General features: G+C 33.8%; 2 protein-coding genes across 3 annotated transcripts in view; one reads left to right on the forward strand and one right to left on the reverse strand.

The window, feature by feature from the left end:
- Nucleotides 1-11,009, forward strand: part of LOC134854245 (D(1C) dopamine receptor-like) — a gene marked incomplete in the record, with an annotated part of 54,383 nt that extends 43,374 nt beyond the window's left edge. Inside the window, 4 exon segments of the mRNA XM_063870421.1 lie at nucleotides 1,149-1,300; nucleotides 8,697-8,929; nucleotides 9,297-9,662; nucleotides 9,982-11,009. Of these exon segments, the coding sequence (XP_063726491.1) occupies nucleotides 1,149-1,300; nucleotides 8,697-8,929; nucleotides 9,297-9,662; nucleotides 9,982-10,567 (1,337 nt within the window).
- Nucleotides 11,010-14,064: 3,055 nt separating this feature from the next.
- LOC134854482 (uncharacterized) overlaps nucleotides 14,065-14,938 on the reverse strand; it is a 43,219-nt gene continuing 42,345 nt past the window's right edge. For both annotated transcript variants that reach the window (XM_063870744.1, XM_063870745.1), the window contains exon 15: nucleotides 14,065-14,576. In XM_063870744.1, coding sequence (XP_063726814.1) covers nucleotides 14,415-14,576 — 162 coding nt within the window. In that variant the 3' untranslated portion in view covers nucleotides 14,065-14,414. The remainder of the gene's footprint in view (nucleotides 14,577-14,938) is intronic.

Consider the following 14,938-nt stretch of genomic DNA (forward strand, 5'->3'; position numbering starts at 1 on the left):
TTGCGGATCGCTTTTACTTCAACTGGTTTAATCACAACCAAATTTATTGATATATCGAACCATGATTGAACCATTTCATTGGTGATATATTAACTAGCTGTAAACCTGCTATCATATCTAAAACCTTAACGAGCCGTAAACCTGCTATCATATTTACGAGCTAAGAATTCGGAGCTGTTAGTTTCATAATGATGGAACAATTATGTCAATTATGCATTTTTCACCACAAGTCCCTAGAAATTTTCGGCTGGTAATACAATCTGCTAATTTTTGGCTGGCTCATACTTCGGGTGGCTTATTTAAACTCCATTTCATTAATCTTGGTTGAATTTCTCTCTGATGAAACCAGGGGCGGATGTAGGATTTTCTCGAGGGGGGTGGCAGATTTTCAAAAAATTTCAAAAATTTTGTCCACCTTTTTTTTAAATCAGGCTAAATTTTGAATAAGCAGGTCAAAAAAAGCGTTTTTAGGCACTTTTTGGGAAAATTTTGACCAGAAAGTTGCCTTTTTTTGGCGCGCGCTTCCCCCTCAAAATTTGTATATTTTGGCACCAAAGGCGCCTTCGGAACATTTTTAGGGTCCGTCACCAAAAATGGATTTTTCAAAATAGTACAAAGGGGGACCCTTTGGGTCGGTAGGGGTCAATCCCTGAAGAGAAAGGCATCCGCCTCAACCCCCCTTCCACCCCCCCCCCTAAATCCGCCCCCAGATGAAACAACGCGATATAAAGTTGGCTTTCTGTTATTAAAACGGTTTCTTTTTTTAAAGAAAAATAGTGCGTGCGAAACTCCTGCTAATTATTCGGCCGTGCTGGGTTTATTTTGACGTGTACTGAGTTTATTTTGATGTCAAGAAAACGAAGGCAAAGTTGGGGAAATTAAAAGAGAGTTTAATGAGGTGCAGTATAATGCAAGGATTCAATTGCGTTTGGAACAAACTTCTAGGACACTACGTACAAACATTGGCATGTACTCAATTGTTGAATTAGTTATTTAGAGGCTTGGATATTCTTTAATAGGTACCATTATACACTTAGAAGGAAATAGCTAGAAAGATCTGCCGAGGCATACTAGAGGTAACAGCAACAAAACCTACAAGTAAACACTACTAGTTGAAAAGCAGTTTACGAAATAATTTTGTTTCCCAGGTTTTGTACCGGATGTGATGACTCATTATTCCGTCTCCTCGGAAGATTCGACGCAGCAGTGTGGCATATCAACCGATGTGTGGTTCCGAATATTCTCGAGCAGCTCTTCCTTCTACGTCCCACTCATAGTGATGCTTTTCACCTACACGAAGGTCAGTTCAAACATGGCCAGGTTGAGAAAAAAACATAAAAAAGATGGATATAATTTAAATTTCTTTTTTTTTCAGGTTGAGAAAAAAAATGATGGATATATTTTAAATTTCTTTTTTTTTCAGGTTGAGAAAAAAAATGATGGATATATTTTAATTTTTTTTTTATCAGGTTGAGAAAAAAAATGATAGATATACGTTAAATTTCTTTTTTTTTCAGGTTGAGAAAAAAAATGATGGATATATTTTAAATTCCTTTTTTTTCTTACGCGCTGCGAGCCTTACACAACATTTTTAACAGGAATAATCCAGAAGTAACTGTGAACAAGTCATCAGAACAATGAAAGTTAAACTTCGAATATATATTGAGAGCAACAAAAAAAAACATTTTTCTTGTATCATCCGTCTCCCGAAAACAACTATGAACTATGACCATTTAACCTCATTACCATTGGACTACGTGAACAGAACGTTTTCATGAGTGGGGGGAAAAATGTTCCTTTAATCAACATAGTTTATAATTGTTTCAATAAAGCAAGACTGCTAGTGTTAAGGACAAAAACCTGGCTGTTCGATCGACCCTGTATTTTGTATTTTGTTTAAAAATCGAATATGAAAATTATTTCTGAATGATGAAAACTTTCGCAGCAAAACTTCGAGAGCCCCGTATGACTTCCATTTCTGACCTATCTTAATTAGCCCATATTATTTAGGTTTTAAACTCACAGCAGTAAACACTTTGCATCCAATCAATTTCATATTTGCTTCTTTTCTTTTTTGCAATTTTAGATCAATTTTCACAAAATTATTGATTTAACAATCCTATTAACTAAAACGAGTAAAAATTAATTAAAATGAAAATTCAAGTAGGAATGCTCGCACTCAGTGCTGTAAAGATCTTGATCAAGATATTACAGAAATGGGGAAAAACGATTAGCTATATCTTTTCTGGCAGAAAACAGATGATCGCGATAATATCAAACTACATTTAGCTAAGAGGAAAAAATGCAGCAGATTATTGGAAGATTATGGTCTGAACGTCTTTTTTGCGTAAAGTTACATCTATTATCAAACAATGAATGTTCCAACTGCCTTTCAAGGTCTATGGAGCAGCAATACCATGAAAAAATTAAATGTAATAAAATAAAACTAAAATTAAAAAAAAAATTGAGATTTGTCGTAAAAATCATCACACCACACGCCATATAAAATACAAAATGATAAACTTCGCTCCTATTACCAAATAAATTACGAAAGTCGGAACTACAAGGCGTTTTCGGAACAGTACATCAAAGTTTTCTCAGATGGTTAAATCAAAATAGTCACAAACATGATCTGTTTTGAGTGTCAGTTTAATTTTTGAAAGTCAGTTTAATATTAGAGGTCTGTCGTTTAGTTTTAGGAATCGTTTTTTTTTGGAAACTAAAATAATTGGAAGTCAGCTTGGAAGTCAGTTTGATTTTGATAGTCGGGTCAATTTTAGAAATCAGTTTAATTTAAGAACTCAGCTCAGCTTGGGAACTTAGTTCTATTAAGGAATTCAGTTAAAATTTTCATTTCATCTTAATTTGCCAAGTGATTTTAATTTTGGAGGTCAGTTTGATTTCGGAGGTCAGTTTAGTTTTTGTAGTCAGTTTAATTATCTACCATCGGCTGAGTTTTGGAAATCATTTCAATATAGGAAGGCATTTCAGTTGTGGAAGTCAGTTTAATTTACGAAGGACAACTTAATTTTGGAAGTCATTTTAATATTGGAAGTCAGTATAAATTTGAAAATTAGTTTGACTTCGGAAGTCAGTTCAGTTTTAGAAGCCAGTTAAATTTTCGAAGGACGGCTTACTTTTGTAAGCCATTTAATGATAGGAAGTCAATGTAGTTTTGGAAGTCAGTTCGATTTCGGAAGTCAATTTAATTAGTGCAATTAAATAGTACAAATGGTACTATGTGCAATTAAATAGCACAAGTGAAGTGAGGCTATAACAGGTCTGTGATGCCCTTAGATGTCCTGGACTGCACGCGCGCTACACTGGTGAATTTAAATTGAGGGATAACCTTGGCCTATATGGAAGTCAGTCTAGTTTAAATGAAGTCAGTTATTTTGGAAGCCAAGGTAAATTTTGGAAGTCAGTTTAACTTTGAGAGTTAATTTAAAGGTTTTCGGGTGAAATCGTTTTCTTAGGTGACTGTTGACATAAAAGTAGTATTATGATTGACTTTCAAGTTAGCCTACACACTTTCAAGTTAGCCTATGTGAATAACAGGCTTTTGTTATAGCCTAAGTTAACAGGCTTTTGTTTTAAGTTCTTAACAAAATTCAAGAAGACTTAACGACCTCAAAAAAATTAACTTTTTTAGTTTGGAAGTCAGATCTCTTTAAAATCAATCTTGTACTATTCTTAAAATGTTTCATGGCCGCCATCTAAAAGTATAATATACCTAAATTTTTTTAATCCTTTCTAGTTCATATTTCTCTGATTTTTTGCACCTGTTGGTACCAGTTAAGCTCCTGACTTTTTTGTTTCATGTTTTCTTTGCAACAATTTAAGCAGCCTGCTCATTTTTAATACTTTATTTGTTTTTTGAAGCATCAAACGTTTCCTAAATGATTAAGATCTTTTTGAGTTCAAATTACGGACAAAAACAAATTTGAAAAAAAAGGAAAAAGAAATCAATGTTTTTATCTGCAGACTAGAAAGAAGACTGATTTCTGTAAATTATAAATAATTAACGAGTTAACGCGTCTGAGATCTTCAGGATTGTATCCTAATCCAAACTAATCTTAGTTTGATTGAGACTGAATTCCAAATTGTTTCCCTCCGGGGCAACTCGACCGATAAAGGGTAATGAAAAAAGGCAATTACATTGTAACCCTTCATTGACCAAATAATTTGCGCGCACCAAACCAAGTTGAACATTCGCTTGAGGTTTTTGCGCCCGAAAGAAAACAACGCGCAACGCGATTGATAAAATCCTCCAAGTTTGTCGGAATTGTTTTTTGGATTTACTCTCGAATCTTTTTTGGACTTTTCTCTTTTTAAATATTTTTTTCCAGCAGCGCAGAAAAATATTAGCAAAAATTAGTCGTTCTGAAAATATCGGTGAACTCAAAAACTCAATTTCTTTTATCTAATCTTGGCGAGATTTGCATGAACACATTAAAATAAGAAAAATAAACAACACTAAGAAGCATTAAAAAGAAGTTCTTTTTTATGAGGTACTAAAAGAAGTTATTCACAAAAAATAGTCCAATTCAGCCGTTGAAAACAAATTTTAGAACAAAATACACCAAGTCATCAAATATTCGTCTTGAATAAATTAAATGTTTTTGATGCACTAAAAACTCTACTTTTTGGCCATAAGTTTTTTTTTTAATCTTGGAACAATTATGTTCTCAGAAGTTGCCCATTCCTTTTTAGTTTGTTGCACAATTGAGCAAGTTCGCAGGATTTAAGTATTTTGCAAATAATGATTCATTGATCAACTTGTTTTATATGTCTAATCTTTGAGTTTTTGACTTTAGTGTTTTTATGAACCACAACGAGAAAGTATAAACAACCTTTTGTTTCTTTGATTTTGATGAACTGCTTCAAAATTTTCAAGCCCACTCATTTTTCCTCGGGTAAAAAACTGAATTTCACATAATGAAAAGTCGACTCCTTATCAGTAGTGTTTTTGAGCAAATTAATGTGAAATGAATAGGTTCAACCTATTCATTTCACATTAATTAGGTTGAAAAAAAAACATTTAGCCTCGCAAAAACAATTTTAGGCAACAAAGAACCGGAATTAATTTTATTTGAGATTGCTACCTCAAATTTCATGAACCTTAAAAAGACCAGAAAAATTTATTATCATATTTTCAAATCATGCCTACTAAAGTATTATTTTTGCGAAATTTTAATCAAAAAACAAAATAAAATGGCGCAGTAAGAGAAAAATAAGGGACTTAACAGTTGATTGGGAAACGAACCATTCTACAAAATTATATCGAACAATGCTTTTGCATTAGGCTGGCGTAAAACTTATTTTGAAACTAGATACCTTCAAATCACATTTCCAACGAGTGACTTTCAAAAAAATTTTAGTCCAAATTCTAAAACTTTGTCTTGCTCACAATCTACTTAACTGAAAAGATTGTAAGTCAGGGCAAAGCCCTGAATATTCCGTCTGTCCCCTAATCAATATTAACTAGCTGTTGTTAAAAAAAATACCAAAATTATTTAAACTTGGGGCAAAAGGTTCGAAACTAATACGACCGAATGGCTTGCCTCAATTCAGTTTGGAAAAATTTTTCGGTCGTTTTGCATGTTTAAAATTGAACTCAGGTAGTCAATTCTTTAATGGGGCAGTTTTTTATGTAATTTTTTTTTCAATCACTGAAAAAAAGCACACCAAACATAAATTTTCGGCATTTCTTCAAAAGTCAAAAACAAAATTTCTCCGAAAATTTCTTCAGAACAAAAAAATTCCGGCAACAAACTAGTGAATGATTTTCTGTCTCAACTTAAGAAGCAACAAAAGCCACCAACAATTTTATGATAAAATAGAAACCAGACTGTCCGGACTACCTTTTAACGTCTATGGAGCAGTAAAAACATGAAAAATTTAAACGTAATAGAAAAAAAATGATTTGACATTTTTTTGTAAAAACATCCCCCATACGTCATTTTAACTGCAAAGTGATTGTCTTTGCTCCTATTAACAATTAATTTTAGCATATAAGCTTCCTCGAACCAATTTGGAACGATTTCTAACACAGATTAAATCTCCGCTCACGCGTTAATAGCGCAAAATATATCGCACGTTATTTGTCCCAAATTGGCAATTTTTAAACCCCAATAGCTTTACAAAAATTAATCACAGGTGAAATATTTTTTCAAATTCAAGCTCAAGGCAGCAATAGTTTTCGAATAATTAAAAAAAATTGTCAAAATTGGCTACATAAAAGGTCGAAATTTGTCCGAAGAAAAAACCCACCCCGAGCAAAAAGTATTCCGTTACTTTCGTTACGAAGGGCGGAACAACAAACACAACAAGACGAATTAGTAGATTCAATTGACCTTTTCCTTGTCATTTTCTAAAAGATCTGTTCGTTAAAAATAGCTCAAACATTTATTTATTGGTCTTCTTTTGATGAAACTCAATTGATACAATAGCAAAGCAAATGGTTTTATGAACCGAACTCTTGAGGCGCAAAAGCTTTTCAAACAAATTCAAAGAATGAGGAAATGCCTATAATAGAGTTCCATAATATTCTGCAAATATTAAGTTTGTATAAATCTTGTGTCAGCAGCTTTTTTTATTAAAAGCGGAACTAAATATTTATTCTTTTTCCATCAATCACAAATAAAACAAATTTCGGAGACTTTTTTTAATTGAACGAACAAATTAGTTTCGTATCTTTTCAATTTGATGCAATTTTGCTCAGCTTTTGAACAATGTTAACTTCATCTTGATTATTGCTAATCTGGAAAAGTATCTGAACTGTATTTAGTGTTTAGACTCATTTTTACGATTTATGACAGGTAATTAAGTCCTGAGCGCAAAATTAAAAAGATAATTATCCTGTGACAATTTTTTGGAATGTTAAAAGGATTTGATTGCCAATTTAGTCGAACTGAGAAAGTGAGCGCCCAATTTATTTCGTGCTTTTGAAGTTTAAGCGGTTAAAAAAGCATTTCAATTCAAATCGAATCAACCAATTTGTACTTTTCATGTTACCAGCATCAAAAGCTATCTATTTGTACATAGATTGCGGGACGAATTAAATAAAAAAATAGATTTTTTTTCGGTATTAAAATTTTTTTAAAAAAAACGTCAACAAAAAAAGGGCAGTCGGAATATTCAGGTCTTGTTTAAGTATACTTTAGCAATCAAGAATACAAACACTTATGACTTATCAAAAGACTCAAAGAATTTTTTTTGTGATAATTGCTACACCTGGACTATGTTATCAAAAACATTTCATAAAAAATTGTTTTGATGAAATCAGAGGCGGATTTAAAGGGCATGGGTGGACGCTCTATTTTTATTTGGACGCTCTTTTTTTGACGCCCTCAACATCCAAAGGGTCTTCCCTATGATATTTTATTACATCCATTTTTGGCCGTAATAACTTAAGCTTTGTAAAGGGCACCTTGGGCGCCAATTTACACTTTTCTTAAAAAGAGTATGCGCCAAAAAAGGTATTTATTGGTCGAAAATGTCCCAAAAACGCTTGCGCGCAGAAATTTTTGTCAAATCAAAACAGGGTCTTAATTGTGTTTTAAAAGAGCTCGTACAATTATTTTTTTCGACCTAAGAAAACGTACGTTTCAAAAATGCTCGCAAATTTATTCTGGTTGACCTAAAAAGGATAAACCAACCCCCCCTCCCTGTTGTTTAGACCCCCCTGTTGAAACTGTTGTTTAGACACAGAATGAAAATTTTTTGCGAGCAAAAAAATATCCCTGTATGTTTCTATCGAACCTGGTCCAATTTATTAGCGAATGATTGTCGCTTTTTTGATGGGAAAATAGTTATAAAGTACGCAACAAAACGTAAGCAATTGTCGGAATTTGTAATCCCAATAATTTAAATTTTTTTTAACCGTTCTGGTGTTTTTCTATAAATGTTGAATACATCTAAAATTTTAAACACTTTTTAATTAGCTCTGTAGGGCAATTGTTTTTTTTTTACTACTTTTGCTTGATTAAAATTATATAGGCAAAAGCAAATCGTAACGATTTTCACTTGTTCTTCTCTTTTTCGGACGTTTTTTTTTTCAAATTCAAAGGCTTGGCAAACATCAACAAGCATTACTGTTTTGACGATTCTTGGTTTAGAACACTTTCTTACAAATCCATTTTAATTGGCTCTTAATTTTTTAACATAATGGAAAACAGGGATGAGTTAAAATCAAAACAAATTATGACTTTTTACTTATTATTATGACGAGTATGTTAACTTGAACCAAAAGCCGCCATAAGAAATGCGCGGTTTTGTAGAGTTTTTTCAAGCAAGGTTTGAGCGTTTATTAAAGCCCATCAAACCGTTAATACCTTGTTGGAGAACCGCTCAAACCTTCCATACCTTGAGCGGTTTTTGAACGTTATCTCGACGCCAATTGTGGAACGGCCCAATTTAAGTAGTCAGTTAAAAAGCATGTAGTTTTTTTTCCTTCAGGCCTTCGTTACTTCATTTTGGGCGCTCTTGAACGTCTCCATCTAGAGTTCACCATGAAATTTTTTTGATGTTCAGGGGCGTACAAACAAGGCCAGTGGCCTCTTGATGCTCCTAAGTAGGCTGCCGTAATCATTGGACTTCGTTGAGTTAATGCTATGAACTTGCACAATATGATTTAACTTCTTAGTGCTTTTACGAATATAATAAAAAAATTAATTTAAAAAATCGTGATTCAGATCTTCGCCGCTGCCAAGAAACAACAGAGGGCAATTAAGCGGCAAAACAAAAGTTACACTTCGATGATGAGTCATTCTTCAGTTTGCCTGAGTGATCAGACTGACACGGATAATGATTCAAGGCCAAATGCCAACAAGCCCAGATTATCCTCAAATAGCAATGCATCTGAGCGACAGACGGATGACAGAACAGATCAGTTCACAAACTCAAACACCTCAATTTCGAGAAACAAGTAAGTTATGAATTTAACGAAACTTGTTTACTTGCCTCTCAATCAATAGGTCATTGGTTCGAGCCCTTCTTACCCCACAATGATGGATGTACCTGGTTTGCATCCAAATATTAATTATAATTAGGTCTAAGTATTAAAACAACAAGGGCTTTTCTGGGAGGTTGCAAAACGTAGCCTCTTTTTCAACTTTTTGTCGATCAGCATGGATTTATGCTGGCTCTCTATAAGTAATATGCTACTAACTGATCGATATTAAACTGCATCCTAATTTTAACTCATCGAAAAATAAAAAAAAAATAAAAAAACCATTGGCTCGAAATAAAAATCAAGTTCTCTATTTTACTTTTAATTTTTATCTGTTGTCCAGACATTCCTCCGAGCCATCCGATGGAACGACGCTGTATTCAAAACCAAGCCGAAAGAAATCCACAGTCGTTTTTGCATCATCCGGATACCCTTGCGGAAAGAACGGGACGACAACAAGCAGCACCCCGAGAACATCCATGACGCGTAAATTATCCACCGTGCCACAAAAACTGATGAGAGCGCGACGCAAATTCACGAGTCAAGCTTCAGAGCTGAAGGCGTTTCGGATTCTCTCGGTTGTCATGGGTGCATTCATAATCAACTGGCTGCCCTTTTTCGCCCTCTATGTGTTCGAGGGCATATGCACCCAGTGTATGATCCCTTTTTGGGTCATAACACTGGTTGTATGGCTCGGATACTTCAACAGGTTGGCTCAGATACCTTTTCACGTGTTTTTTAAATTAGTTTTGTTTTAGAAAGAGGTCCAACGCTTCACTAAAGTATCCACGCTTTTTGCTCAAAACTTCCTCAAAAAGGCTCAAAATCAAAAAAGCTTTCTGAATGTATCTGACAAAAACCCTCGAAAGTTTGAATGAATAACTCTTTAAGAGATGATGATGTCAACACTTCCCCCCCTCTCACCCTTTGTTTCACCTCTCCCCCTAATAGACTAATGATCAAGTTTCATCTTCTTTCGAAACAAACACTGTTAACGCTCGTAGTATTATCTCAATTTTTCATTTCAGTTCACTAAACCCCATCATCTACGTGTTCTGTAACAAACAGTTCCGACTCACGTTCGCCAAATTACTCACACCAGCCAGAGTGAGAAGACGAAGATCGAAAGAGAGAGACGATCACTTGCTAACAGACCATTACAGTGTTCAAATGCAACCGACTCCAATGGTCAACAAACACAACATAAAAAACAACAACTACCAGAAAAAGATCAGCAGCAGCAGCGGTGTTAACATCATCGCAGTCATGGCCAACAGCAATAACGGTACAAATAACAATACGAGTGAAACAAACATCGGAAATAACAACAAAAACAACAATAATAGCAACAACGGAACAAACAATCAGAACCCTAACATAACTAGTAGTTCCGCGATCGTCAATGGAAACTGCGAAATAAACAAAAACAACTACAAAACCAGAATCAACAACTCGCTAAACTATAGCGCCAATAGTAGCAATGATACAAATAACAATAATAAATACAAGAAGAACCCAGCGATTGGTTCGAGAATCGATAATTCCGATTGTGAAATTCGATTATCCGATAAAAGTAGCAACAATAATACTGATGATTGCAGTAGCACAATATGATTTCATGTCTTTTATTGTGCAGTTTATGAATTTTCTGGTCTAAAAAATGTCAGATGAACTCATAATCGATAATCTGAACTAACTTAAAAAATACTGGCAAAACTAGCAAAATTGCCCTCCTACTGCCTTGGTTGAGTAATTTCGGGCTAATATGAAAAAATTTTTGATCGGCTACAAAAATACCATGAAATGGTTTCGCTCCAATAACATTTCGCAATGCCAACCATATATGAGCTTTCAGAAGATTTGCTGCAATTAAGAAATCAAATGTGCTTTTGTTCAGGGTCAAATGTTGTGTCATGTTACGAAACTCGAATATATGATCTACCAAAGTAGATAAAATAACATACTTTTTGATGAACTGACCTGAATTTGAACTTTTTGTAAGATAGCTATGGTAGTTTAGACTAAAGTAAATTTATCAAAGTTATTTTAATTTTATTTCACGAACTATCTCTGAAATTCTAAATTTGATGATATCTCAATTGTATTTTTATAATTCATGCAAAAATTACAAGAGAAAAGCAGTGAAAACCAAGGAAATCAGAACACTTAAAAGAAGAACTGTCAAAAATTGGCTATAAGACAGCAAGTAAAAAGAACATTTTAAAAACAATCCGCTAAAATGATCCGCACATAGAAATCCTTTTCGGAACACAGTTTGGTAATTTTGAAAAATTTTCTTTTCGTCGCACACGTAAATACTGAACTCTAACTATTCAATTGACATCGATGTTCTCTAAAAAACTATCGAACTGCCTGACCTATGCAACTAATTTTTCATTTTGAAACTATTTTTCATAATCTGAAAGTTTTAAAAATGTTTGTTTTTCGCTGGTCAGCACACGGCTTAATTGTGGAACACCTCATTGCGCAAAAAAAATCATCGAAATCAATTTTCATTCTCGTCATTAAAACTGACCAAAAAACCGGCCAATGATCGTAATGAAACAACTCGCAAAACTCTACATCTGAAATTTTAATTAAGAGACATCATTCATTACTTGATAACTAACCGAAATAATTTGTTTGTTTTTACTAGCCCAGCAGCAAATGCTGATTTACATCATTAAAAAACTACAAAACCAGTTTGACAAATGATTTACGTCAAAGTACTTGATTTTTTTATGGTGAAAAATGTCAGTCAGCTTTTCCTCTACCTTTAAAGGAAGTAAATACTGAACCCCAAACGGAAATCGATAACTCACTCCTTTATCTAGAGAAGCGCCCCAAAATACTTGCTGTCTTTTTTTATTCACGCCCCATTAATTACCTTGCAGAGCACTGAAAAATTTAAAAGCAAAAGCCGCGCGATGAATATCGATCCTGCATGCTTTGTTTAGGGGAGCCTGGGGTCAATTTAAAAAGAAAAATTTGGTCTCCAGTTCTTTTAGACTACGCAACAAACTTGAAACTGCTCAAAAATGAGCGCTCCAGAACATTTAGAGCTCGATTGGGAACTTTTTACAGAATCGAAGCTGAGCTTTGCACCACTTGCGATACAAAATTGTACGATGAGTGCACTATGACGCTAAAAAAACTAGAAAACAGACTTTCTAACTGTGTTAAAATTAAGAATAAAGTGGAAAAATTAGAAAACAAAATTTTAAAAAAACATGTTTTTCTTTGCTTTTTTATGTTTGAATTGATTTAAGTTTTCGATGAAATTCTAGTGGTTTAAAGTTAGGCATTCAAAAAATTAGTGCAAGAGTCTTATTGATCCAAAAAGTACCACTGAACGTTTCGAGGAATCAAAAATTGGTAAATAAAAAGACATAATTAAAGCCGACATCCAATGAGCTGATTCGCAATCGCTATATAAGTAGCGTATGCAAGGAGTAGACTGCATGAATTGGAAACTAAACCAACCGACAGAGCTTAAGTCGACAACCACTTTTATCAGAATTGTTTACAGAAAACTTTGTAAAGAAAGTCCAGATAGTTCTCCCGACAGAAAGTTCTCCCAACACTACTTGAGATCAAGTAAAACACAACATAGTTTCAACGAAGCAGTTACAGAGCCTTTTACAGCTTTTAATATTTTAAACGATTTATTTTTTCCTGTCTGCCAAAACTTCAACACAAAGTTTAGGCAAACGCCCACTGAAATCATTGGGCCGATGATTACTAATGTGCCAACCCCTGTAAATCTTTCCTTAAAAATCTCCTCGAATATTAGTTACAACCATAGGCGAAGCGGAGCACTGCAGGCTAGCGAACAGAAAGGAGGGAAATTAGATTTAAAAAAAAACACGAAAAAATGAAAAGCTTTTCGTATCTATTAGCGACTGACCACTACTAACAAACGACACTTGAGTAGACGCCCACTAAGCAGAAAAAAAATCCCATAAAATAATTGTCATAGAAAAATTAAGAAATTTATTAATAATTTATAAATTTTTGTTTTATAACTCTCCTGACTCATAAAAAAAAAACAAGTTTTGCACGTCACACGTGAAAAAAAAACAGGTCACGCGGAAAAAAATATTGCCAACCGACAGTTGGAAAAACATAAAAAATAAAATGAACAACTAATGATTGAAACTTTCAAAAAAAAATGAATTAAAAAAACCTGAAAAAAAAATCCACTTTCGTAATTAGAAATCTGACCAGCGTACCCATCGCAGCAAATGTTCTTCGACGAACAGATTTTAAAGACATACTACAACAGAAGGCAATAAAGTCTATAGGTAGCTAAATTGAAAAATTGGCTGTTTTTTGGAAAGTTTAGCTTCTTCTACTTGACTTTCTGAACTGTTTTTCCGGATTTTAATACTAAAACTGCTTTTACTTTCTGATTATTGCAATTACATATGGAAATATTCGAACACAGAGGCGTAGCGGAGCTTCGCATTATTTGAGATAAAATGAAAAATTAGCACGGCAAGCTACCAAACAGAGTGAGATTAAAATAACTAAATCGAAAAAAATTGCAAGCAAACAACTTTTTGGGAATACGAAAAATCGAACCTCGGCAAAACAGATGAAAAAAAAACAACCAATAGCTTTGAACAAGCTTTAAGTTTTTTCTGAGCATTTATTAAGCTAACAACTGGTGCTTAGACATCAATTGATCTGAAAATCAAAATGCCAATGGAGATTGTTGTCATAAGCACGTGTGACAGTTAGTAGAAGCAGTAACCAAAAAAGGACAAGTTCAGGAAAATTGAATAAACCAGGGCCTACGACAAGCGAGTTTCAAAACCAAAACAATCGTACCAAAACCATCGTACGCTTTGAAATCGTACCAAAAAATTGAGTTTAACGTTAAAAAAACAAATCAGTTAACTTTTCATTCAAAACCCGAGCTTCGCTTAAATAAAGGCTTTATCAGGAAAATACACAACCAGCATATGTGATTCACATGTCTGATTTCTTCCACCAATCACTCTAACTCTTTTATCTTCGTTTCTCTTTACTTAAGTTTACAAAAATTAAGTCATTATCTGTTATTTATTATCTTTGTTGAGAAAAAAAACTGTTTAACGATAGCTATTAAAATTAAATATCATTACTTAGAACTACGAGACAAACAACAGCTACATAGTACAAAAAATAACAATTATTTTTATAGACCTATAATCTTCATATTATAAAGTCTGAAATGAAATGGAAAACTTTCTTCCATTTCATTCTCTATGTTCTGTGTTCATTTTCAAAATCCAAATGTTTCCCGCTGACTTCTAGTTTTCGTTTCTTGTAGTCACCACAGAAATAAATGCTCGTTTCAGAACGATAAAATCGCCTATGCGAGGCTTAAAACAATTAGCGTTTCTCATCGGCGGAACAAACAGCTGTTCTGTGTAAAGAGCTAAACAGCTTTTATGTTTCTACGTCCCATAGCCGATTAATCGTCTGAACTCTCAGGTTGAGTGAAGCTTGTCTTCCCAATATTTTCGATGCAGATGCGCACTATTCTCCTGAAGTCCTGACCACCCACAGTTGCTCCGAGGCAAAACAACTCGTCATAAATTCCAAAAGACTCCAGACCTTTTTTCTCATCTAGATCCTGAAATAAAATATGAAAAGTCAGTTCATTCAAATTGTTTATTTTGAATTCAACCAGCTATATTCCGACAAAAGTATACAAATCATGAAACTTTTGAAACAATTCAAGACAACTTTGATAACTAGAAACAAACTGTCCAGAGTCTAAATTAGTATGCAAAGTGTTCAGGCAAGTAGCTTTAGAAAGAATTCCAGTCAATTTGAAGAGCTTGAAAATATTGAATTCATTCGCAAAAGCAAGTTTTCATACAAGCTATTAAATAGTTCAGGCTGAATTTGATAACGTCTATTGATTTTTATAAACTCGAAGTTTTTCGAGTAAGCGTTTCACGCAAAAAATTTTTTTAAATGTCAGTTTTTGAA

The sequence above is a fragment of the Symsagittifera roscoffensis genome, chromosome 9 (assembly GCF_963678635.1).
Source record: "Symsagittifera roscoffensis chromosome 9, txSymRosc1.1, whole genome shotgun sequence".
Taxonomy (NCBI): Eukaryota; Metazoa; Xenacoelomorpha; order Acoela; family Convolutidae; genus Symsagittifera; species Symsagittifera roscoffensis.